Source organism: Cryptomeria japonica, chromosome 3 (genome assembly GCF_030272615.1).
Source record: "Cryptomeria japonica chromosome 3, Sugi_1.0, whole genome shotgun sequence".
In the NCBI taxonomy this organism is placed as follows: Eukaryota; Viridiplantae; Streptophyta; class Pinopsida; order Cupressales; family Cupressaceae; genus Cryptomeria; species Cryptomeria japonica.
In genome coordinates this window covers 329,770,577-329,798,191 of record NC_081407.1, presented here as the reverse complement: position 1 = coordinate 329,798,191, position 27,615 = coordinate 329,770,577, and the positions used below count along the sequence as shown (strand labels likewise).

General features: G+C 37.5%; 1 protein-coding gene across 1 annotated transcript; it reads right to left on the bottom strand.

The window, feature by feature from the left end:
• Window positions 1-27,062, bottom strand: LOC131056823 (disease resistance protein RUN1). Its single transcript, XM_059218302.1, has 7 exons — window positions 26,500-27,062; window positions 26,233-26,340; window positions 25,753-26,066; window positions 2,338-2,492; window positions 1,250-2,250; window positions 876-1,157; window positions 1-772 (listed from the first exon to the last, which is right to left on the bottom strand). The coding sequence occupies exons 1-7, from the start codon at window positions 26,785-26,787 to the stop codon at window positions 14-16; spliced, it is 2,907 nt and encodes a 968-aa protein (XP_059074285.1). The 5' UTR covers window positions 26,788-27,062; the 3' UTR covers window positions 1-13.
• Window positions 27,063-27,615: the final 553 nt, after the last annotated feature.

Genomic DNA, 27,615 nt, shown 5'->3' with positions numbered 1-27,615 from the left:
TTGAAAAAATTATTCAATCAAAATAAATAATACAATCTCCTCTAACAAGATCTTCCAGGCTTAGTGGCAATTCTTTCAGCCCAGAACATTGCCGCAAGTTTAACCATTTCAGATTTTTGAGTTGCCCAAAATCAGAAGGCAACTCTTCCAACCCAGAACAGCCTTTCAAATCTAATCTTTTCAGATTTTGGAGTTGCCCAAAGTCACAAGGCAATTCTTTCAAGCCAGAACAGTCGCTCAAATCTAAGTATTCTAGATTTTTAAGTAGCCCAAATTCTGAAGGCAATACACTTAATGCAGAGCAACCTATTAAACTCAAATATTTCAAATTATTAAGTTGCCCAAAGCTGTAAGGCGATTCACTTAACGTAGAGCAGCGGTTGAAAAATATATATTTCAAATTGCTAGGTTGTCCAAAGTCTGAAGACAACTGTTTCAGTTTATGGCATTCTTCTAGAAATAACCATTCTAAATTGCTGAGTCTTCCAAAGTCTGAAGGCAACTCTTTCAATTCATTGCAATTGAATAGCGTCAACTGTCTTAGGTTTCTGAGTTCCCCAAATTTGGAAGGAAGTTCCCTCAACTGATGGCATCCCCATACAGTTAATCTCTCTAACTTTGTTAGCTTTTCCATTCCATCTGGTAAGCTTTGCACTATATTATTCAAATAGCAGTCTAATTCTACAAGAGAAGAAGCTGAAGTGACCTTAGAATCTTTAACTCCGTTCTCGGCAGAAACTGTAATTCTCATACTACGCAGGCTTGGAGGAAGCTACATATTTGCACAATAAAATATGGAAAAGGTTGTCAAGTATTATTATACACTCTAACAAAAGTTAATTGAAATGATATGGTCTGAGCAGGGCAGATCTTACCTCATATAAACTCATGGCTTGCGTGAAAGGGCCATCATAGTAACCAAGATGCTCAAGTTTCTCAAACTCCATTGGCAACTCAGAAACGTCATACGGAATTTGGAGGCATCTGAGTTCTTCAAATGACTTATGGCATTTCCCCCTGAATGTTATTTGCGATCCATTTTCATAAGATAACACTCTTAAGGAATTGCCCATACAGTTAAGATGATCATCATTATTTTCGATTGGAGGCTGCCCATAATATTCACGAAAATAGATGCCCTTCAAATTTTTACGTTTCTGCACGAAAGTAAACCATATATATCATTACGATTGTGAATAACAAATGTATTTTGGTAATATTGACAAGAGACATTGTAAATATGACATACCTCTTCATATTTCAAACAATCCAATAAAGCTTCAGGGTTTGTGATTCTGTTTCCCTCTTGCTGTGCCATCTTTTTCCCTCTTGCTTCAACTATGTCATGAATAGTCATACCATAATGCCCATATCTCTTGATGAATGACGCCTCTTCTAGAGCTCTGAGTTCCTCCTCTCCTATTGACTCCATTTGAGGCATACATTTATGTGGGCCAGAATACAAGAGAGATGTGATATCTAGAAAAGCTTCTTTCACAGGTGGTAATAAACTGTTATATACAAAATCAATCATACGGTCACTGATATCTTCTTCTTCCACCTTCTCCCCTTCCTTAAGCAACTGTAATACCATAATATCTGTATTTTGAGTACTTATAGCGAGTTGAGCACCAGCTAATTCCAGCAGAAGCGGAACACCACCACACAACTGGAGGAGGTCATGTATATGATTTTCATTATTGTGATCTGTGGCTCTCTTTAACAAAATCTTTCTGGCCTCTGTCTGTTGAAGGGGATTCACAAGATATTGTGCGCGCTCAACATTCCAGTAGGCAAACATGTCCGTCTCCCGAAGATTTCGAGTGGTAAGTAATATTCTGCTTCTAGGCGGAAGGCAGCTGCCCAATTCTTTAGGCAGAAGTTGTTTGAGATCTGTCTTTTTGAGACCGTTGTCAATGTACAGAAATACAGGCTGATTAGGATTCTTGTTTAAAACCCGCCAGATCATTTGCCGACCATCATCACAGTCTGCCAATTCGACATTCTCTTTGAACAATTGTTTTAAAATCAGCTCTTGGAGGCCTTTAAGATCCCTCTTGGTACAATGTTGGTCCATGTGAATTCTACATTTTTTATAAGTTTTGTCATCAATGCAGTCATAAACGGCATCAGCGAGAGTCGTTTTTCCGATCCCTCCCAAACCATAGACAACCACAAGTTGAGCCGATGTATGTTGTGCATTCAAATCAAGAAGCTGAGTTACCCTTTCTTGTGCACTCTCAATTCCAACTGTAAAGTTTGTGGAAAACTCGATCAAAATTTGAGGAAAAACTCAACACATAACAGGAAATTTTTTGAAATCGAAAGACATCTTACCTGCGGGGTTGTATGAAATCTTTGACTGTGAGGAAATCTTTGGTATTCTATTCTGTATGTTCCTTACAGTTGACAATGTGAGGTCCTGATACAAGCGGTCTATCTTGGCTTGGAAACCTTTTAAACCATCGGCTTTGACTGAAGCAGTAAGAAAGCTTCACAAAATTCAAACATCGGATTAAAGTTAAATATATTGATTAATTAAATCCCCAAGACTAAAATAAATTGTACGGATTCTAGATAAAGGCAAAGAGATTTCGGCCTTTCTCACAATCATATAAAAACAAAAAACTGTTTTTTTTTTTTAAGCTTGTAGTAGTTATCCATGTTTGGTTCTAACAAAAGTCCATATTTGTTTAAAACACCTTAAAACAACTTAAAATTATTACTACTTTTAAAACATTTTGACTATTTACATTTATACTTTTTATTATGTTAAATAATTTTTAGCAACTGTTTATGGAATATAATGATCTATAGACCATTTGCTTAATTTCAAGTCATTTATAAATTTAATTATGTTATGTAATTTAATACCAATAAATTATGAATATTTTTTAATAATAAATATAAAATATAATTAGTCTTGATATTAAGAATATAAAAGTAATTTAAAAGATACTATTTATTTATTTATAATTAAAATATATAAAATAATTATTAAGTAAAAAATAAAAGATAAATGAATTTTTCAAAAGAGTAACCTTTTAGTATTGAATTATGAATTATTTTTTCAATTTAAAAAAAAAAACTCTTTTAAATATAAGATTATCTTGAATGTTTGAATTTTTTGAATTTATTAATTTTAGAATATTTTAATAAAAAAATTAATTCATTCAATTTTAAAGATCAACATTATTTTTTATTTTTCACAATTTTATATTAAATTCTTTTAAAATATGTTATAAATATGCAATTACAAAGAATAAAATATTACATTGCAACTTATAAATAATATATTTAACTTCTAAATAAGTTTTTGGATTTTATTTGCCTAAATTTTTATACATCCTAAATGTTGGAATAAGATCCAAACTATGCCTAAAGGATAAAACCCAAATTAAACACACACACACAAATACATAGACTATTGCTTAGATCAAACAATCCAAACACTATGGAGACAATTGGAGGCTTCTAACTTAGATTCTAGTATGATTAAAAAACAAAATTGTACCTATTGGAGCTTCTACACATTCTATTCTTCTCATTCACAAGCATTATTGTTGTCTCTCTTCGCTCAAAATTATTTCTACTATGCATTCTCTTTGTCTATGCTCAATGAAATTACTGCAACGCACAAAATTATTCCCTTTTGTCTCTTGTTGTCTCTCACAAAATTTCCTCTCATTTTCTAAATTCAAACTTATCTACCAAATTTACTACTATTGCATTATCTAAGGAATAAAGTGGGGATGAGGATCCCAAAATATATTCAAACATTATTTTCATAGGTGTTTGATAGATTGGATTACAAGTAATTAATTCCAACAATCCCCCTTAATCTTGAGTCTCTGTCATATTCATTCTACAAATCTAGAGCTAATACTTTCAAATTTGGTGCTATCTAGTGCTCATTGTACATAACATCACAAGCTACTTCTAATGACTCCAAATGTGTTGCAAGTAAACTCATAATGCCCAAACTGCTTCTCATGCATTCAAGACTATCTCTACTATTTGGATTTATAAATTTGTTTGTAAACTACTACTCAAATAGATACTCTACTTGACTTTTATTTTGCCATTTTCAACCAACTACCTTATGAAATAATACGTAACTTGTATCTACTTGCTTCAACCATGAAAGATTGGATTTTTGGTCATGTCTATCAATGATACATTGTCGCAAAATATGGTTGTACCATCCTCTTTTTCTTCATTCAAATTAGTTAAGATTATCCATTGCCAAATAGAGTGGCATGCAACTGCATTGCTATTATATATTTAGCTTCAATAGTGGAAAGAGAAAAAATAGGTTGTTTCTTGAAAGCTCATAAAATGACTCCCAAATCCAAATGGAATACATATCCCAATGTACTCTTTCTATCATCTACACTTCTTGTCCAATCAACATATGTGTATCTAACTAGCCCAAACTCATTTACTATGGTATACACATATCATATTAGATGCTCCTAAAAATTCTCTTACTATATTACCAATGTGTGTCCATGAGAGTATACATCAATCTACAAGACAAGCTTAATGTATGTGTTATATCAATCCTATTTGTTGTCAAATACATCAAACTTTCAACTCAACTTTTGTACATATTTGGATTCACATTGCTACTGCAATCTTTTTTAATTAATTTTAGACTTGTGGTTGTTTTTTATTAGAGATCAAATAGGTTTTGAGGGGACTCATAATCCCTTATAGTAGTTTTTGAAGGGACCTGAAACCCTTAGATTTTACAACAATTTGGAACCCAAAGAAAAACACTACCAAAAGATACAACATAGTAAATCACAACCCAATCTTAGCTTAAACAACAAAGAAAAACTATTGAAGAATTGGCTAATTAAAGAAGTAGGCCGAAGCCATACTTAGACAACACCAAAAGATATCATGACAAGAAAATCCAAGGGTTTTATCAAGGCTCCCTTAACCTTAAACACATACTTAGGGTTTTTCCATGGCCCCATAACCTGAGCCTTTGGAAGAAAAGATCCCAACACCAAAAAAACCACATTCTTGAAAAGAAACATTAAGGAATAATCTGGAACCAAAGGGTTTTAAAAGGCTCCCCAAACCTTCATTATGGGTTTTGAAGTGGCTTCCAAAACCATCAAGTTGAAGCCAACAAAGACAATCTAGCTAAAAGTTAGCTCCCTTCTAGCACAACTCCTCTCCCCCTCAATAGGAAAAGAAACAACCTTTATAGATGCTGAAGAGATACGAACCACCAGCTGAGAAAGCCAAGCATCATTCAAACTCACAAGATCCAAAGATAAAAGATCAAGACCACACCATTTTGCTTGACTATTGGGTTTTATAAAGTCTTCCAAAACCATAAAAAAGAAAAGAGGCATTAACCAATTAGACCCCAAGAAAATGAACTCCACTAGAATCTCCACCTCTAAAGAAAGAAAAGTGATAGAGACTCGGTAGCATGGAGAAGACAACAATCAGACAATGAACCTTAAGAAGTAGGGCAATAAGAACCCCCCAAAAAATCCATCCAACTTCACCTAGCCAACCACTCTTCCCCTCAATAGAAGTGCCATTCATCTCAATAGAACATGCTGAGAAGGAAAGAAAGATGAGAGCTAAAATCACAAAAAAATCCTCTTGAAAAAGATAGAATCAGTAAATCACAAGGTTCACACTCCCATAGAAGAGAACAAGACAAACATACCCCAAGAGAACACCCAAAAGAAATAAGAGAGAGGGTCAAACAAGCCCCCAACATCAAGATTAGCAATCACCAAATCCAGAAAGCTAGGGTAAAAGTCCCCAACAACACCATAGCCCTATCCTCAAACAGAGGAAATCTACCCATAGCACAAGCCTAAGGAAAAGAAAAACCCATAAGCTTAAGGGAAATCCAAATAACATCAACTCTAGCTGGATCACCAAAGTCACCATCACTAGCTTCTCCACCCAAGGCCCTCGCTCCCACACCGCACACACACTTTAGCAAAGAAGAACCACAATCGGGAGCCACTTGAAATAGAGCACACATGGGAGAGAATAATACAAAGGGCAAGAACCATTCCAAATCTTCAATGCTAACCCATCTCAGCATCCACAAGAAACCTCGAGCCAATTTAAAGCACTAGAAAACAACCAAAGAGAAGTCACCCAAGAAAATCGAATGGCCAAACAATTTGGCTTTGAGAAAAGACCATAATAAGAGGATGCAGGCCAATCCCACCTCATCCTCAATGCCATCTTCATCCTTTTTCCTCTTCCCTTGCAACATCTTCTTCTCTGACAAAAACCCTAACCCTCAACCTACTCTCGCTCCTGCTCCTGCTCAATATTTTAAATTCTATAAATATTAGACTTGTGGTTGTTGGTGTTGGTGCAAGCTTGTTGCATTCTGAATATCCTCAAAATATTTTTTTACATCTTTTTTAAGAGATCTATATGCCATGATTCATTACTTTCACTTCTATGGCTTTAAAATACCTTAACATGACAAAATCTATCATCTCAAACTCTTATTTTATGGCCTCTTTGAAATAAGAATTGAGAAAACCATCATTCTCTATGAAAACTAATTCATCTACGTATATGGAAATAATCAAAATCTTACCATCACTTTCTTTGATAGAAAGAATGGTCTCACCATCACTTTAACTAGAAACATTTCTTAACAAATATGAGTCTATTCTATTGTACCATGCATATGGTGCTTTCTTTATACCATATAGAGATTTCTTTAGCCTATAAACTTTGTTTCATTTAGTTGAAACATCATAACCAAGTGGTTGCTCCACATAAACTTTCTCTTTCATCAATATATTCAAGAAGGTTTACTTCAGATCAATTTGAAACATCTTCCACTTATGTTGATCTTTTATTGCTAATATTGCTCATATAATTTCCATCCTTGCAACTAGAGCACATGTCTCATCATAATCTCTTCCAAACTAGTGTTTATATCCCTTAATATTTAACCTTATGCATTTATATTCTTCCTTTGACATTGCTCTTGGTCATAAAGACCTACTTCATGCTAATCACTTTCTTACTTGGAGCCAAATAAATCTACTCACATATTCTATTTTTGTCTATTACATTCATTTCCTCATCCATGGCCTCACACCATTTCTCTTCTTTCATGGCCTCTTCATAGAAAATTGCATCATTATGAGAAAATAATACAAAATTCAAATTTTCATCTATATCTTCTTCATAACTTTCAATTTGATAAATCTCCCTTAGAGTTTTTGTGTTTTCTTGGCATTAGGGAGGCAAGAGTATGGTTTTAAATTTCACTACTACTACTTCTTTGTTGTGAATAAAGTCTTTAGATCTATTTGGACTCTATACATGGTAGTGTGTGCAATAGTCTGGACATGTCCAAAGGACTATGTAACTAGAATTTGTAACTATCTCTTTGGCTACTTGTCTACATTTCAATCTTTTTGGAGTTGACTACCCAACTCCATATTTGTTATGGCATCACCTTTTTACTCTTCATGCCCTTAATCTTCATCATTAATTGATGCTATAAGTAAAATTCCCAAAGAAGTTTCCACCATGTCATCCTATTACTCATTTTCAATGATCTTATCATCTTTGTTGATTATTATTTTCTCGATGATAGGGTTATATAGCTTATCTTCTTTGGACTCTTCACTATAGCCCATTAAGATGCACAAACTAATCATTTTTCCATACAACATGTATTGGGGACAAATGTCATGCAAACAATGTTGGAATTTTGAATTCTCCCCGAGTCTCCCCATCGTTGCAACTGACCTGTTAGGAGCAATTAGTAGTTGTAGCCTATTGAATATTTGCATTGGGATTATATTATCCCAATTTCTCCTGACATGCAACAAAGAAGAGTTATTTTTTGTAGTGAGGTTTATTTTGGTAGGTCAATTTGAATTTCAGATTTTGAAAAATCTATGGGACAATAGAAGACAAAAAAGGACAATATTCTCCAAGTCTATTAGTTGAGAAGAATGTTTTTGTGAACAACTTTAGTTTTAAAATAATTTACAACAACAACTAAGTGAAGAGAGTTTGAAGGGATTAGTAGATAGCTTTAGACTAATAGAAGTTATAGGAGCTCTGAGTAGTTCCAAATTATTTTATGTTTGGTGCAACTCTTGATCGCTACAAATAAACTATAATCAGTAATAGAACAAAATAATTTACATGCATCCATTTTATTTTATTTTAGTTTTATTATGTTGTTTATTTTTAGTGATTGGCAATCAGTGGTATAGTCACTGAGTATTTTTTATTTGAGGATTTTCTTTTTAAGATTTGGTATCAAAGCCATTTGGGCCTAAGTCCTTAGTGAGATTGGGCTTTTGGGGGGGTATTGAAGTTTATTGTGTAGGAGACATGGCTGGAGAAGATGAAAAGAGTTGGTTGTAGCCACCATCATTTAATAGCTAAAGTTATGATGTCTGGGCAAAGAAGATGAATACCATCAAGGTCACAAATGATTTGTGGGAGCTTGTAGCTAGTGGGTTCATGAATATAACTAACCCAACTGAATTTGTAGTCCCCACAAATAATAAGAAGACCCAGCTCTAAAGGCGACAAGTAGAAAAGATGCTAAGAAATTGAGCTTGATTGAAGAAGTCTTGACTAAGACCATATTTATCAAAATAGAAGCAACTAACTATGGAAAGGAAGTTTGGGAAATCCTTTAAGTAATTTATAAAGGGACTGATAAAATCAAATTGGTGAAGCTACAAATGTTTCAAAGAGATTTTGAGACTCTCCAAATGAAGAACAATGAGTCTATTTCATATTTTTACACAAGATTCTCTAGTTTGATAAATCAATTAAGGGCAAATGAAGAGAAAATGGGGGAGTAGAGGATTGTGGAGAAAATCCTCTAAAGTTTTGTCTCAAGTTTGATGCAATAGGGATTTCCATTGAAGAGGAAAAGAATATTTCCACATTGATGGTAGATGAGATGATGGGTTCTCTTCAAACTCTGAGTAGTGCCTAAATAGGTTTGCAAATTCTTCTTAAGAGATCTTTTAAAGATCAAGCCAATGTAAGAGGAAAGGGAGAGGAAGAAATAGTTATGGACGAAGTTCAAGAGGCAAAGGTCGTGGCATCTCCAAACATGGTGGTGTTCAAGGAGATAGCTTAGGATAATCTCACAACCATGAGGGAGCAAGAAGCTCTCATTTGGGCTGTAGAAAAGGCAAGAAGATAAATGGCTCAAACTAGGGGTATAATAAGAGAAAAGTTGAATGTTATTATTGTCATAAGTTTGGTCATTGTGCATGTGAATGCTAGAAAAAGTTACAACCGACCTGTTAGGAGCAACTAGTAGTTGCAGCCTATTGATTATTTGCATTGGGATTATATCCTCCCAGTTTCTCCTAACATGCAGAAAAGAAGAGTTATTTTTTGTAGTGAGGTTTATTTTGGTAGGTCAATTTGAATTTCAAATTTTGTGTGAAAAAATCTATGGGATAATAGAAGACAAAAAATGACAATATTCTCGAAGTATGTTAGTTGAGAAGAATGTTTTTGTGAACAACTTATTTGGGTGTACAAGAATTTGCAGCAACAACTAAGTGAATTGAGTTTGTAGGGATTAGTAGATAGCTTTAGACTAATAGAAGTTACAGGAGCTCGAAGTAGTTCCAATTTTTTTTTATGTTTGGTGCAACTCTTGATTGCTACAAATAAACTATAACCAGTAATAGAAAAAAGAAATTTACATGCATCCATTTTGTTTTATATGAGTTTTATTATGTTGTTTATTGTTAGTGATTGACAATCAGTGGTATAGTCATTGAGTATTGCTTATTTGAGGATTTTATTTTTAAGATTTGGTATCAAAGCCATTTGGCCCTAAGTCCTTAGTGAGATTGGGAATTTTTTTGGGGTATTGAAGTTTATTGTGTAGGAGACATGGCTAGAGAAGATGGAAATAGTTGGTAGTAGCCACCATCATTTAATAGATAAAGTTATGATGTCTAGGAAAATAAGATGAATACCATCATGGTCACAAATGATTTGTGGGAGCTTGTAGTTAGTGGGTTCATGAATATAACTAACCCAACTGAATTTGTAGTCCCCACAAATAATAAGGTAGAAAAGATACTAAGACATTGAGCTTGATTGAAGAAGCCTTGACTAAGGCCATATTTCTCAAAATAGAAGTAACTAACAATGCAAAGGAAGTTTGAGAAATCCTCTAAATAATTTATAAAGGGACTAATAAAATCAAATTGGTGAAGCTAAAAATACTTCAAAGAGATTTTGAGACTCTCCAAATGAAGGACAATGAGTCTATTTCATATTTCTACACAAGATTCTTTGGTTTGATAAATAAATTAAGGGCAAATGAAGAGAAAATGGGGGGGTAGAGAATTGTGGGTAAAATCCTCTAAATTTTGGTCTCAAGTTTGACGCAACAGGGATTTCCATTGAAGAGGCAAAGAATATTTCCACATTAATGGTAGATGAGATGGTGCGTTCTCTTCAAACCCATGAGTAGCACCTAAATAGGTTTGTAAGTTCTTCTTAAGAGATCTTTTAAAGATCAAGCCAATGTAAGAGGAAAGGGGGAGGAAGAAATAGTTATGGACGAAGTTCAAGAGGCAGAGGTCGTGGCATCTCCGAACATGGTGGTGTTCAAGGAGATAACTTAGGATAAGCTCACAACCATGAGGGAGCAAGAAGCTCTCATTTGAGCTCTAGAAAAGGCAAGAAGATCAATATCTCAAACTAGGGGTATGATAATAGAAAAGTTGAATGTTATAATTGTCATAAGTATGGTCATTGTGCATGTGAATGCTAGAAAAAGTTGCATAATTAGTCCAAAAAAAGTAAAAATGTAGTTGATTAGAATGTAGTTGAAGGAAATCAATTCATAACCTTCATCATGTGCAACATTGGTAAATAAGGTAATGTTGAAGTATGATATTTGAACAATGGTTGCAACAACTACATGAATGCTAGTGAAAGTTTATTTTCTTTCATTGATAAAAATATTAAATTAGAGATTAAAATGGGAATAATATAATAGTTCTAGTTGTGAGGAAATGGGTAGATATTATGAACTACACCAACCAAGGTGAGAAGGAGCTAGAGAACTTATATTTCACTCCTAGTATAAAGCACAATCTAGCTATATAGTCCATCCAAAATGAATACAAATTGCTAATAGAGAAGGGTGAATGTATCAATGTTTACAAGAATGGGAGCAAGAAAATAGTTGTAGTAGCTCAAATGAAAAAAGAACTAGATGTTTTTGTTGAGGATAGAGACTTGTTTCTCACCTTAATATGTGGTTGCACCTCTCAAGAAAGTAAAATATACAACACTACAACAATGAACAATCTCGATGTTTTTGTTGAGGATAGAGAATTTTTTCTCACCTCAATCTATGGTTGCACCTCTCAAGCACATAAAATATACAACACTACAACAATAAAAAACCCTCAAGAATATCATTCGATACCCCTCGAAGCTATGACATCTCAAATATGGACATCTATTCTATGTTAGTTTGAATATTTTGTCCAAGAAGAGAATGGTCGATGGTTTTCCAACCATTGTAGAGCCTACTAATAATTGTTAAGCTTGCAATTTAGGCAAGTGACATAGGTAGCCCTTTCAATTGGGCAACTCAAGAAGGGAAAGAACACCATTATAGCTGGTGCATACTAATTTTTGTGGCCCTATGCAAACCATTTTTATTAGTAAGAGCCAATATTTTATGACCTTCATCAATAAAATTTATAGTTGTAAACATGGGTTAATTTTTGTCACATAAATCTAAAGCATTTGATAAGTTTAATGTGTTTAAGGCCGATGATGAAAAAGAAGGTGGACACTTTATTAAGGTCCTAATGTCAAATAAAGGGGGAGAGTATACCTCCAATAAATATGTGAATTTTTGCATGCAACATGGCATCAAAAAGGAGTTAACAACTAGTTGTACTCTGTAACAAAATGGATTAGCTAAGAGGAAGAATAAGACCATCGTGGAGATCACAAGAAGCATGGTAAAAGATAAGGGACTCCCCAATGAATATTGGGGTGAGATTATAGAAACAACAATTTATTTGATAAATAGAAGTCCCACAAAGGTGGTCCATGACAAGTTTCCATAAGAGGCATGGATAATACACAATTGGATGGTTGAGCTAGCACTTAAGAGTGTTCGGGTGTGTGGGATATGCATTTTTGCCAAAGGAGAAGAGGAAAAAGTTGGATGACAAGGGTGAGAAACCCATTTTCATGGGCTATAGTGTAGAATCCAAAGCTTATCTAGGTTGTATAACCTAGTCACCAAGAAGATAGTGATCAACATAGATGTTGAGATCAATAAGAATGAGTCATGGGATGGCTCGATGGACACCTCTTCAAGAATCTCACATAGAGTGCCCATTGATGATGAAGATGATGAGTATGAAGAGAAACAAGACGATGCTACAATAGATATGGATCATAGTAGGGTATGTGCACCAAGTTGTGGTCCCAAAAGGGGGTCTTAAGATGCCACTTTTTTCTGAAATCAACAAAGTTTGAACTTCAACGACAAATTGAAGATAGTTAGACTCCAAATTTGAAGATGCAACAAGAACAAGAGTCAGAGTGCTTCAAGTCTACTTTCTAAAGTACTAATTTTTTTTGAAAATGGTGGAGATTAAGGGCTTCAAAAAGGGGGGCCACAAAAAGTGGTCCTATTTTTATGCAAAAAACATAACATAGCGTCTATTGTGGCCCCCCTAAAATGTTAACTTTTTTTTTGAATTTTTAAAATCGCTTTAGTGAGAAATTAGCTAACACCTTGTAATTTATGCTAGATTTTTCAGCTAATTTTTTAATGAGTATATGATTTTTTACTAATTTTTGAAGTGGACACATCCTGAAAAACAGAAATTTGAGCGTGCTCCCCCCTAAAATCATTGATAACTAATTAAAAATCAATTTTTTTTTTTTAAATTGTGTAGAATGGAGTCTAGTTTCTAAAATGTAAGTTTCTTCAAAATCCGATGAACGTGTAAAAAACTATACCCAAAATAGTGCATGTTGGTTTTTGACCAGAAATGAACACACTAACAAAATAAATTATAGATGAAAGCCTTAACGAAATCAAAATGTGAAAAGAATTACATGCTTGGATAGATAAGAGAGAGATTGAGGTCTCTATGGCATTTTTTTTTAGTTTTATTGAAACACGTGCAAACCTGATGAAGAGCACAGCCAAAAATATGTGAAAATTTTCTAATCCTCTGTTAAAAATATGTCTCAGGCCTGAAATGGTCGTCCAACCCTTTGGGTTGGATGCCCAAGTACAATCCAACCCAAAGGGTTGGTAGTTCCCAGTGCAAACCATTTGGCGAGCACCAAATATGGCGATCGCCCTACTTGACGCTCGCCAAATGAAACAAATTGAATTTTCCCATTTGGCGCGTGCCAAATTTGGCGTGCGCCAAATGTCCTGCATTGTCCAATTTGAAGGTTCTGTGATGCAAAATTTTCAAATTGGGCACAAGTTATACCCATCATGAGAGGAGAATATATACATGAAATATAATATTTAAGTATAAGTCACTTTAAGTTATATTTCATGTATATATTGGTAGGACGTTTGAGAGTGGTTTCAACTCTATAGGAGTTATAATGTAGATTCTTGTTTTTAGAAGATCATATTGACTTTCATACTTAGTCAAATTTCAGTAATCAACATTCTCCTATTAGCGCTCTTTAGATCCATATCTCACTATCTTTATCTTCCCTAAAATCTACACCTATCTCTCTCCCTCTTGTGTCTAACTCACTTCTCTCTCCCCTCTCTACTTTTCATCCCTTCCTTGTACCCTAATTTATATCCTTGACTCCCTTCCTCTTTCTTCTCTCTCACTCTCTTATTATTTCTCTCCCCTCCCATTCGTTTCTCTTGTTCACTACCGATCCCTTCTATCCTCTCTCTCCCCATATCTAGGGCTCTCCTTCCCTCCCTATTCACCTCACTACCTCTCCCTCCCTATATTATTACCCACCTCTCTCTCCCCCTCTAGGTTTCTCACTTATCTAATTGTCCACCCTCTAGTTATCTCCCTCCCTCTCCACCTCTCTCCCCCTTTCCCTTGCCCCTATCTATTTATGAACACTCTCCCTCTCTTCTCTCTCTCCAAACCTAGATTCTCTAGGTCTCTCGCTCCCTCCATTTCTATCTCTCCATCCATCCCCTCTTACTCATCTCTTTGTTCTTCTATCTCTTCTCTTCTCTCTCCCTTCCCTCTCTAGATATCTCCCTTCCTTTCTTCCCCTCTCCATTTATATATCCTTCCGCCACTCTCTCATTATCTCTCTTCCTCTCTTATTCTCTCTCTTCATTGTCTAGTTCATTAACTCTCCAACCCACCCTCTCTAGGTTTCTCCCTCTCTTCCTCTCCACCTATCTACCTTTACATATAGGTCTCGTTACCCACCTCTCTTTATCCCCCTCTATCAATCTCACTCCTCTCTTGAAATCTAGGTCTCTTGCCTATCTATATGTCCACTCTATAGTTCTCTCTCTCCCTCTCTATCTCTCTCCCCCTCCTCCTTAACACACAACCCACAACAACACCAAGTGGTGTCCTAAGGGGTCACAAGACATCATATGACCCCTTAGGACATAATATGATCCCTAACAACACCTAAGGAGTCATATGGTGCCCTAAGGGCACACCATATGACACCTTAGGACACAATAAAACCCATAACGACACCATATGATCTCCTCAGGGGTCATATGGTTTCCTAAATGGTCATGGGACACCATATCACCCCTTAGGATACAATATGACCCCTAATGGCACCTAAGGGGTCATATGGTGTCCTAAGGGGTCATATGACACCATATGACCCCTTAGGACATAATATGACCCTTAACGACATCTAAGGGGTCATGTGGTGTCCTAAGGGGTCATAAGACACCATATGACCTCTTAGGACACCATACAACCCATAAAAAAACCATATAGTGTCCTAAGGGGTCACAGGAGACCAGATGACCCCTGAGGACACCATATGACCCATATTGACACTATATGGTGTGCTAAGGGGTCATATGGTGTCCTAAGGGGTCATAGGACACCATATGACCCTTTAGAACACAATATGACCCCTAACAACACCTAAGGGGTCATATGGTGTCCTAAGGGGTCATAGGACACCATATGACCCCTTAGGACACAATATGAACCCTAACGACACGTAAGGGGTTATATGGTGTCCTAAGGGGTCATAGAACACTATATGACCCCTTAGGACACCATATAACCTAGAACGACACTATATGGTATCCTAAAGGGTCACATGGTGTCCTAAGGGATCATAGGACACCATATGACCCCTTAGGACACCATACAAACCACAATGACACCATATGGTGTCCTAAGGGGTCATAGGATACCATATGACCCATTATTACACAATATGATCCCTAATGACACGTAAGGGGTCATATGGTGTCCTATGGGAACATAGGGCACCATATGACCCCTTAAGACACAATACTATGCATAACAACACCATATTGTGTCGTAAGGGGTCATATGGTGTCCTAAGGGGCCATAGGATAAAATATGACTCCTTAGAACACAATATGACCCCTAACAACCCCTTAGGGGGTTATATGACACCATATGACCCCTTAGCACACTATACGACCTATAATGACACCATATGGTGTCCTAAGGGGTCATCTAGTGTCCTAATGGGCCATATAACACCATATGACCCCTTAGCACACCATAAGACCCATAATGACACCATATGGTATCCTAAGGGGTAATAGGACACCATATGACCCTTTAGGACATCATGCAACCCATAACAACACCATATGAGGGATCATATGGTGTCCTACACCATATGACCCCTTAGGACATCATATGACCCATAACGACACCATATTGTATCCTAAGGGGTCATATGGTACCCTAAGGGGTCATCTGACACCATATGACCCCTCAGGACACCATACAACTCATAACAACACCATATTGTATCCTAAGGGGTCATATGTTGTCCTAAAGGGTCATAGGACACAATATGACCTCTAACTACCCCTTAGGGGGTCATAGGACACCATATGACCCCTTAAAACAATATATAGCCCATAACAACACAATATGGTGTCCTAAGGGGTCATACAACACCATATGAACCCTTAGCATACCATACGACCCATAAAGGACACCATATGGTATCCTTCATCTGACACCATATGACTCCTTAGGACACCATATGACCCATAAAGACACCATATGGTGTCCTAAGGGGTCATATGACACCCTATGACCCCTTAGGACACAATATGATCCCTAACAATACCTAAGGGGTCATATGGTTTCCTAGGGGTTCATAGGACACCATATAACCCCTTAGGACACAATATGACCCCTAACGACACCTAAGGGGTCATATGGTGTCCTAAGGGGTCATAAGACACCCAATGACCACTTATGACACCATACGACCCATAATGACACCATATGGTGTCCTAAGGGGTCATATGACAACATATGACCCCTTAAGAGTAGAGAGAGATGGTGACCTTGAGAATGGAGAGAGACAATAAGAGAGTAAGGAATATATATGAGAGAGTCATATGGTGTTTTATGACCCCGTAGAACACCATATGACCCCTAACTACATGATATGGTGTCCAAAGGGGTCATATGGTTTCCTAAGGGGTCATATGATGTCCTAAGGGGTCATATAGTGTTCTATGACCCCTTAGGACACCACATGACCCAACATGACACCATATGATGTCCTAAGGGGTCATATGGTGTCATTAGAGGTTATATGGTGTCCCATGGGGTCATATGGTGTTCTATAACCCCTTAGGACACCATATGACCCCTAACAACACCAAATGGTGTCCTAAGGGGTCAGATGGTGTCCTATAGGGTCATATGGTGTTTTATGACCCCTTAAGACACCATATGAAACCTAACATCATCATATGGTGTCCTAAGGGGTCATATGGTGTTCTGTGACCCCTTAGGACACCACATGACCCCATACAACACCATATAATCCATAACAACAACATATGGTGTCCTAAGGGGTCATATGATGTTCTATGACCCCTAATGACAACATATGGTGTCCTAAGGGGTCATATGGTGTTCTGTGACCCCTTGAGACACTATATGAGCCCTCGAGACACCATATGACCCCTAAAAACACCATATGGTGTCCTAAGGGGTCATATGGTGTTCTATGTCCCCTTAGGACACCATATGACCCCATACAAAACCATATGACCCCTCACGACACCATATGGTGTCCTAAGGGGTCATAGAACACCATATGACCTCTAACGACATCAGATGACCCCTTAGGACACCATATAGTATTGTTAGGGGTCATATGGTGTCCTAAGGGGTCATATAATACCATATGACTCCTAACGACACCATACGACCCCTTAGGACACTATATGATTCCTAACGACACCATATGACCCCGTAGGACACCATATGATCCCTAACAACACCATATTGTGTCTTGAGGGGTCATATGGTGTCACAAGTGGTCATGTCATGTACTAAGATGTTAAAATGGGTCATATAGAGTCCTAGGGCATGATAGAACACCATATGACCCTTTAGGACACCATATCGTGTCGTTAGGGGTCATATGGTGTCCTAAGGGCTCATATGGTGTCCTAAGCGGTCATATGGTATTCTATGACCCATTAGGATGCCATATGACCCCTTAGAACACCATATGACCCCTAACGACACCATATGGTGTCGTAAGGGGTTATATGGTTTCGTGGTATCGTTAGGAGTCATATGGTGTCATTAGGGGTCATATTGTGTCCTAAGGGGTCATATGGTGTTCAATGACCCCTTAGGACACCATATGACCCCTAACGACACCATATGGTGTCCTTAGGGGTCATAGAGGTCATATGGTGTTCTATGACCCCTTAAGAAACCATATGACCCCTTAGCGCATGTCATATAGTGTCGTTAGGGGCATATGGTGTCCTAAGGGGTCATATGGTATTTTATGACCCATTAGGACACCATATGACCCCTAACAACACCATGTGGTGTCGTTAAGGATCATATGGTGTCCTTAGGGATCATAAGGTGTCCTAAGGGGTTATATGATGTTTTATGACCCCTTAGGACACTATCTGACCCCTTAGGACACCATATGACCTCTAAGAACACTATATGGTGTCCTAAGGGGTCATATGGTGTCGTTAGGGGTCATATGGTGTCTTAAGGGGTCATATGGTGTTCTATGACCCCTTAGGATACCATATAAACCCTAACGACACCATATGGTGTCTTAAGGGGTCATCTGACATCATTAGGGGTCATATAGTGTCCTAAGGAGTCATATGGTGTTCTATGACCCCTTAGGACAAAATATGGTGTCGTGAGGGGTCATATGGTGTCGCATGGGGTCATATGGTGTCCTGAGGGGTCATATGGCATCCCAAGGGGTCATAGAACACCATATGACCCCTTAGGACACCATATGTTGTCATTAGGGGTCATAGAACACCATATGACCCCTTAGGACACCATATGTTGTCATTAGGGGTCATAGAACACCATATGACCTCTTAGGACACTATATGGTGGCGTTAGGAATTATATGGTGTATGGAATCATATGGTGTCCTAAGGGGTCATAGTATACCATGTGACCCTTAGGACACCATATGACCCCTAAGGAAATCATATGATCCCTTAGGACACCATATGGTGACGTCAGGGGTTATATGGTGTCCTAAGGGGTCATAAAATACCATATGACCCCTTAGGACACTATATGACCCCTTAGGACACCATATGACATATCCTAAGGGTTCATATGGTGTCTCAAGGGGTCATAGAACACCATATGACCCCTAAGGACACCATATGACCCCATAGGACACCATATGGTGTTTTTAGGGGTCATATGGTGTCTTAAGGGGCATAGAACATCATATGACCCCTTAGAACACAATATGAGCCCTAATGACACCATATGACCCCTAAGGACACCATATTACCACTCAGGACACCATATGGTGGTCTTAGGGGTCATATAGTGTCCTAAGGGGTCATAGAACACCATATGATCCATTATGACACCATATGACCCCTTAGGACACCATATGACCCTTAACGACACCATATGGTATCATATGTTGTCCTAAGGGGTCATTTGGCATCCTAATGGGTCATAGAATACTATATGACCCCTTAGGACACCATGTGACCCCTAACGACACCACATGACCCCTTAAGACAACATATGACCCCTAATGACATGATATGGTGTCTTAAGAGGTCATATGGTGTTCTGTGACCCCCTAGGACACCATATGACCCCTTTTAACATCCTAGTACATGACATGACCATGTGTGACACCATATGACCCCTCAAGACACAATATGGTGTCGTTAGGGGTCATATGGTGTCCCAAGGGGTCATATGGTGTCGTTAGGGATCATATGGTGTCTTAAGGGGTCATATAGTATTCTATGACCCATTTGGGCACCATATGACGCCTTAGGACATCATATGACCCCTAACGACACCATGTGACCCCTTAGGCACCATATGACCCCTAATGACACCATATGGTGTTGTTATGGGGCATATGGTGTCATAAGGGATCATAGAATACCATATGACCCCTTAGGACAACATATGGTGTTGTTAGGGGTCATATGGTGTCATTAGGGGTCATATGGTATCCTAATGGGTCATATGGTGTCCATAGGGGTCATAAAACACTAAATGACCCCTTAGGACACCATATGACCCCTTAAGACACTGTATGGTGTCGTTAGGGCTCATATGGTGTTCTAAGAGATTATATAGTATCCTAAGGGGTCATAGAATACCATATGACCCCTTAGGACACCATATGACCCGTAGTGACACCATAAGACCCCTTAGGACACCATATGACTTGTAATGACACCATATGTTGTCCTAAGAGGTCATGTGGTTTCCTAAGATAGATAGTAATGGGTTCCTAAGGGGTTATATGGCCCACCATGCTCCTGCACATACCCAGATAGGTTATATAGATATATAAGATACCTAGAAGGGGGAGAGAGGCGTGAGAGACCTAGATAGGGTGAGAGAGAGAGAGGGTTGAGATAGATGGAGGGGAGCAGAGAGAGGTTGGTAATGAGATATGGATGGAGATGTAGAGAGGTGGAGAGGGAATGCGGGAGAAACCTAGAGAGGGTTAGAGAGGGTGTGATAGAAAGTTGATGATGTAGACGGTAAAGAGAGAATAAGAATTAGTAGGGAAGGGATAGAGAGATGGGATAAGGAGGGAGAGGGAGATAGAGAGGAAGAGGGGAAGAAAATAATGGAGATGCCTATAAATGGGATGGAGGGATAAGAGGAGATATGAAAGAATAAAGAGAGAGAAGAGTATGAGGGGATTGAGGGAGAGGTAGACATGGAGGGACTACAAGACCTAGGGAAGGAGATGATGCAAAGGTGGGGAAAAAGCGAGAAGAGGATGAGAGAGTTCAAAAATAAATAGGAGTAAAGGGGGAGGGAGATATAGGGGAAGAGAGAGGGAGAGAACTATATTGGGAAAGAGAGATGAGAGACCTAGATGACAAGAGAGAGGAATGAGATAGATAGAGGGGGGGAGAGAGAGGTGAGTAATGAGACATGATGCAGAGGTAGATAGGTGGAGAAGATGGAAGTGGTAAACCTAGAGAGGTGAGAGAGAGTTGATGACCTAGAATTTAGAGAGAGAGAATAAAAAAGAGGGGGAGTGAGATATATATGGGGGTATGTATGGATGGGGAGGTAGAGAGGGAGAGGGGAAGAAATGAAGGGAGAGACCTAAAGAAGGGAGGGAGGGAGAATAGAAGAGATAGAAAAAAAGAGAGGAGTAAGAGGGGATGGATGGAGAGGTAGACATGGAGGGAGTGAGAGACCTATGGAAGGAGGAGATAAAGAGGTTAGGGGAGGAAGAGAAAGGGGGGAGTTCATAAAGGGACAGGGTTAAGGAGGAGGGAGAGAAGTAGAGAGGGACATATAGAACTATAGAGGGGGCATATAGATAGGTGAGAGACCTAGATGGCCAGAGAGGAGTGAGATAGATATAGGAGGATAAAGAGAGGTGGGTAAAGAGACCTATATGCAGAGGTAGATAGGTGGAGAGGAAGGGAGGGAGAAACATACAAAGGGGAGATAGGGTGGGATGGAGAGGTAATGACCTAGACAATGAAGATAGAGATAAGAGAGGAAGAGAGAAGACGAGAGAGTGGGAGAGGGAGATAGAGAGGGAGAGAGGAAGAAAGGAAGATATAGACTTGGAGAGGGGAGGGAGGGAGAATAGAAGAGATATAAGAACAAAGAGATGAGTAAGAGGAGATGGATAGAGAGGTAGACATGGAGGTATTGTGAGACCTAGAGAATGAGGAGATAGAAAGGTTTGGAGAGAGAGATAGATAAGAGAGGGAGAGAGTTCATAAATAGATAGAGGTAAGGAGAAGGGAGAGAAAGGTGGAGAGGGAGGGAGAGAACTAGAGGGTGGACAATTAGATAAGTGAGAAACGTAGAGGGGGAGAGAAAGGTGGGTAATAAGATAGGGAGGGAGAGACAGTGAGGTGAATAGTGAGGGAGGGACAACCCTAGATATGGGGAGAGAGAGGATAAAAGGGATAGGTAGTGACCAAGAGAAATGAGTGGGAGGGGAGAGAAACAATAAGGGAGTGAGAGAGAAGAGAGAGGGAGAGAGTCAAGGATAAAGAAGCGAGAGACACAAGAGAGGGAGAGAGATAGGTCTAGAGTTTGGGGAAGATAAAGAGAGTGAGATATATAGCTAAAGAATGCTAATGGGATCATGTTGATTACTGAAATTTGACTAAGTCTGAAATTTTATATGATCCTCTAAAAACTAGAATCTACATTATAAGTCCTATAGAGATATACTTAAATTTTATATTTCATGTATATATTCTCCTTCGGGGGTGGATTTAACTTGTGCCAAGATTGAAACATCTACACACTCATAAAACCTTCACATTGGACAATGCAAAACATTTGGTGCTCGCCAAATGCAAAAAATTGAATTTTCACATTTGGCGAGCGCCAAATGTGAAAATTCAAAATTTTGCATTTTGCGAGCACCATATTTGGTGCTCGCCAAATGGTTTGCTTGGGAGAATACCAACCCTTTGGGTTGGATTTGCCTTGGGCATCCAACCCGTAGGTTTGGACGACCTTTTCATGCCAATGACGCATTTTTATGAAAAAGTAAGAAGTGGCACCTTTTTGGTACCACAACTTGGTGCACTTACCCAGTAATTAGCTAAAGATGGCTCCTCACATAGATGGGTAATTAAACAAATTGTCTAAAAATTCAATTGGAGAAATCTCTAGACAACTTGAGATATCTATAAAAATGCATAAATTGGTAGACAATTAGATCTAGATAGTTCATGATGCAAATAGGTACAAAGGCGAGTAGCTATAGATAGCCAGGCAATTAGCTTTTGAGAGCTTTGGATTGGTACATAGAGAGAAAACGTAAGCTCTAGACAAATTCAGACATGGTCTACAAAGTAGAGAAAAAGTAGTAGTGAGAGTTCAAACCCCACTCTTGCCTCCCTAATATAAAGAAAGACCGAAACTCTAAGGGTGATCTACCAAAATGATAGGTATGATGATGATTGATGAAAATGTGAATTTTGTATTATTTTCTCATAGTGATTTGACATATTTTGGGGATGTTATGAAATAAGAGAAATGGTGCAATGCCATGTATGAGGAGATAGATGCAACAAAGTGAAATAGAACATGGGAGTTAGTTGATTTGCTACCAAGTAAAAAATTTATTGATGGATGTACAAGTCGAAGAGAAATGCCAGTGGAAAAATAGAAAGGCATTTAAGGCAAAGACTAGTTGTCAAGGGGTACAAAATAATAGTTTAATAGAGATTACGATGAGACATGTGCTTCAATTTCAAGGATGGAAGTCATATAAATTGCAGCCCAACACAAATGGAAAGAATTTAAAATGGACATGAAATCTGCCTTTTGAATTAAGTTTTAATTAAGAGGAAGTTTATGTTGAGCAAACACCTAGTTATGAAGTTTTAGGTCCAGAAAGAAGGTGTATATGTTGAAGAATATTCTTTATAGGTTGAAATAAGCACCACAAGCATAGTAAAACAAGATTGACTCATATTTGTTGTATAGTGGCCTTACCAAAAAAAATGGTGATCCCACTCTTTACGTTAAGGTAGCTAATGGTGAGATTTTAATTATTGTCTCGTACGTAGATGATTTCATTTTTATTGGGGATCAGGATTTCCTCATTGTCAATTTTATAGAGGCTTTGAAAACAAAGTTTGAGATGACAGATTTAGGTCTCTTGAGGTCTTTTATAGGCATACAAGTAAAAAAAATGCATTATGGTATTTTTATCTCTCAAGAAAAATATATAGAAGAGATATTAAAGAGATTTAGAATCCAATTAAATTTGCACCAACACCAACAATCATAGGTCTTAAGTTGAGAAAAGAAGTTTGCAGCAATAATGTGGATGTGACCATGTATAAGAGTTTTTTTGCAAGCTATATGTATTTGAGAATAAATAGGCTTGATATAATTATTGTAGAAAGTCAAGTTTTCAAATTTATGGAGATTGCAATGAATACTCGTTGGCAAGTGGGTAAGAGAATCCCAAGCTATGTGAATGGCACCAAACGATATGGTATTTTATATATTGTAACAAATAATTATGAACTAGGTGGTTACACAAATAGTGATTGGGAAGGAAGTGGATGATAGGAAGAGCACTTCAGGCTATACATATTCCATTTGAGTTCAAGAGCTATCTCGTGGCCTTCCAAGAAACAACCCATAGTTTCTCTATCTACAGTTGAGGCTAAGTATATAACAGCAAATAAAGTAGCATTCCAAGCTATTTGGCTTAGGATAATCTCAATTGATCTGAAGGAAGAACAAGAGGATAGAACAACAATATTTTGTGACAATGTTTCATCAATAGTTTTGATAAAAAATCATGTTTTTTTGGAATAAGTAAACACATTGAAATCAATTATCATTTCATTTGAGAGTCAATTGAAAATGGAGAAATTGAGATGAAGTTTTGTAGGCCTAAGCAATGGCTTGCAAACAATTCTACCAAGCCATTGAGTAGGGATAGCTTAGAATGCCTCAGAAGAAACTTGGGCTTTGTAAATTTGAATGATAAATAATTTTGTTTGATGGCTCAAGACAAAGGGGGGGTGTTGGGATTTTGACTTGTCCCTGAATCCCTATCATTGCCACCTACCTATCAAGAGAAGCCAACAATTAGAGTGTGTTGAAAAGATTTGTATTTGGATTGCAGCCTCCCAATTACTCCTAACATACAACAAATAAGAGTTATTGTTTATAGTAAAGTTATTGCTCATAAGTCAGTTTGAATTTAAAAAAATTATGTGGGAAAATTTATTGGACTGTAGAAGACAACTAGGTAGAATGTTCTCCAAGTCTATTAGTTGAGAAGAATTGTTTTTTGAGCAACACTTTTAGCTTTAAAAGAGTTTGCAATAGAAATTGTGTGAAGAGAGTTTTAAGGGAGTAGCAAATAGCTCAAGACAAATAGAAGTTAGAGGAGCTCTAAGCAACTCCAAGTTGTTTTATATAATTTGGTACAGCTTTAGATTTTTGCAAGTAAACTATAATCAATATATGTAATCATTTTTTAGTTATTTTGTAGGTCTTTTTCAAATTTAATAGAACAAATAAAGTTTCATGTCTCCCTTTTGTTTTGTTTGAGTTTTATTTTGTTGTGTTTTGCCAGTGATTAGCAATCAGTACTATAGTCACTAAGTTTTCTTATTTGAGGAAATTTTATTTCGAACAAACAAATCATTGACATGGACTTAATTTGAACATGGTGTCCATGTCTACGAGAATAGAAAGGCATGATCAAGCATTTGGTGATCAGTATAGTGAAAGGTAACTCTTGGGAAACTTAAGTGGGATCCTAGAGGTGGCTCACCATGGGAATGGGGTTTTCATTCCCTCAAACTTCAAAAAACTCATGGCATGTGGGGAAATTGTGGAGTAGTACCCTTTTGTTTTGTCCAACAGCTAGACACGTCTCTTGTTACTTGAAGACTCCTGGCTTCAAAAGGTAAATTTCCTCAAGAAGGTCTTTGGGATTAGTGACTCATAAGGTCTCATTTTTCTAGCCAATTACATCAAAGATTGCCTAGAAGAATCATTTCACAATCCCACCTGAAGTGAAGGAAAAACTCTTTTAAACAAAATCCTTTTGATAAATATGGTGTAATTATAATGTTGTGATATAATGAAATTTTAAGATAGGTTAGATTTGTTAAAGCATTGGCTGAAATCAATAGGACTTAGGCTATATATGTAGAGAGTCTTGTCAAATATTATATAGTATTGACTTGAGATAGAAAAAGCAATATAAGTATATAAAACCGGAACATATGAATAAAATGTAAAATTGAAGTCCAGATTTATGTAAGTAATAGAATGGAAGCAACCCTCAAGATTACATTTGAGGAAAAAAATAATAATTATATTTCTTCTAAAATAAAATAAATTATCTAAATTATTTATTTTTATTACTTAAAAATTGAATAATTATGTTTATCTCCCTTTTTATGAAAGATTAATTGGAAGACAGCTAAATAACCATGAAATATAAACTGTTTAATTGGAAGACAGCTAAAACTGTTTAAATAATTGTACTCACCTAACAAATTTGCCAGCGGCAAGTTGGGAGGCGCACATGATGCATCCTTCAACAATGCACTTGACTGCCTCATTTAGTCTCTGTCCCTCTTCTGGCATTTGCTCATTCAACTTCAGAATTTGATTCTCAAGATTAACCAAAACTTTCAAAATTTCAAGGCACTCTCTCTGATTGTTAGACATTTCATTATATCTGGCCAATACAAATCCCACCACAGAAAGTGCTGCCCCCACCCAATGAATTTGGGCAGCGCCTTTCAGCAAATTTATAACAACCTTCTCTATATCTGCACTTGCGCCATCCATAGAATCATGCTGTAGAAAAAAATTCCATGAGGATGTAAGTAATCTATGACAATCTAGAATCTAGATCCATTTAATATAATTTGTATCCCAAATGTTTAGTGTTACACACTCCAATAATTTCTGTATAGGAATATTATCAAAATTTGATTTCATAATTCCAAAATGGAAACTTTACCTTTTCAGAAAGTTTACCAACGTTTTTATCTACTAGCTCTAGGAATGTTTGGCCATCCTGGATATAAGAACTTGCTGCTGAACTAGATCCTTCTTCCTTCTCGCCTGACTGTATTGGGCAACACTACATTTATACTCAATAAATGCAAACAAGAACAGACTAGGGGAAGCGACGTGCAGAGACTAAAACTTTGGGAAGAAAAAGCTCATTTAAATTATAAGAGTGCAGAAATTATTATGATGCAAAACATATACATAGATTACCTACCGCTTTTTTCAATAGCTCTTCAATAAATTGAATCAGATCTTTAAGCCGACCTATATCGTTGAATTTCTGTAGATAACTCTCCAAATCAAAATTAGTCGCAGTGGAAGGTCCAACATTGGCTGATTTTTGAGAAGGGTGCAAAGATGATGATGGGGTGGAAGGTCCAGAATTGGCTGGCTGTTGAGAAGGTTGTGTGGAGTGCACAACAATGCTTACTTCCTGAGCAGATGAAGAGGATGAGAAGCAACTGCAGGAGCAACAGCATGAAGGAAAAGAAAACTTGCCCATAATAGAGAGGAGAAAGAAAATTACAAGTTGCTGCTTTAGACTCAAGATCGCTCACTGGGCTTGCCTAGCTTTTATCTTTGCAATTTTAAGTTCATCGAAGGCATCTTTCCACGAAATGTGAATGTGGGCCATTGCCGAGGAAGGTGGAACTGCACTACAGCTGTTTCGCAGGTCAAAAATGGCAGCCTGGAAAGCAGGGCAAGTGACAAGGAAGAACGACGAAGAAATGCTTCTTCTTTCTCTATCCACAAGATCACTCACTGGGCTCATCTGCCTTTTTCTTTGTAATTTATGTTAATTGAAGACATTTTTCCACGAAATGTCAATGTAAGCCATGGTTGAAAATGATGCAATTAAAACCCACCGTTGTTTCCACATTCCACAATGTAGGAAAGAGCTGGGAAGTTTCACAAGCCAAAATTGACAGCCTGGAAAGCTGCTGGCAAGTTCAAAATTTCCATGATGTATGTCAGAAATTAACAGACAAGAAAGGACGATGCAGGATTGCTTTTTTCATGAAATGACCTATGAAGAACGATAAAGACTGGCTTTTTATCACAAAATATCAATGTGGGTCATTGCTGAAAATGATGGAATTGCATCGCAGTTATTTCTTCAACGTAGGAAAGAGCTGGGAAGTTTCGCAGGTCAAAAATGGCAGCAGACGAGAAAGAAAATGGGAAAAAGGCTGGCCCATTCATTGACTGGCCATTTGCCGTGCATTTGCCTTAGCTGGAGACTTCTATAAAGTGGCCTTTGATGAAGACATGAGAAAATATCTTCGTTTAATTTGTGCCACCGAATAATTGATGAAGGAAATAGGGGAAA

What these genes read in the sequence shown, in the direction of transcription:
- LOC131056823 (XM_059218302.1), bottom strand. Translation starts at nt 26,787, where the DNA reads ATGGGCAAGTTTTCTTTTCCTTCATGCTGTTGCTCCTGCAGTTGCTTC. An exon ending in TTGGTAAACTTTCTGAAAAG is followed by an intron (nt 26,067 to 26,232) that starts GTAAAGTTTCCA and finishes TTTTTTCTACAG; the next exon opens with CATGATTCTATGGATGGCGC. An exon ending in GATTTCATACAACCCCGCAG is followed by an intron (nt 2,251 to 2,337) that starts GTAAGATGTCTT and finishes CAAACTTTACAG; the next exon opens with TTGGAATTGAGAGTGCACAA.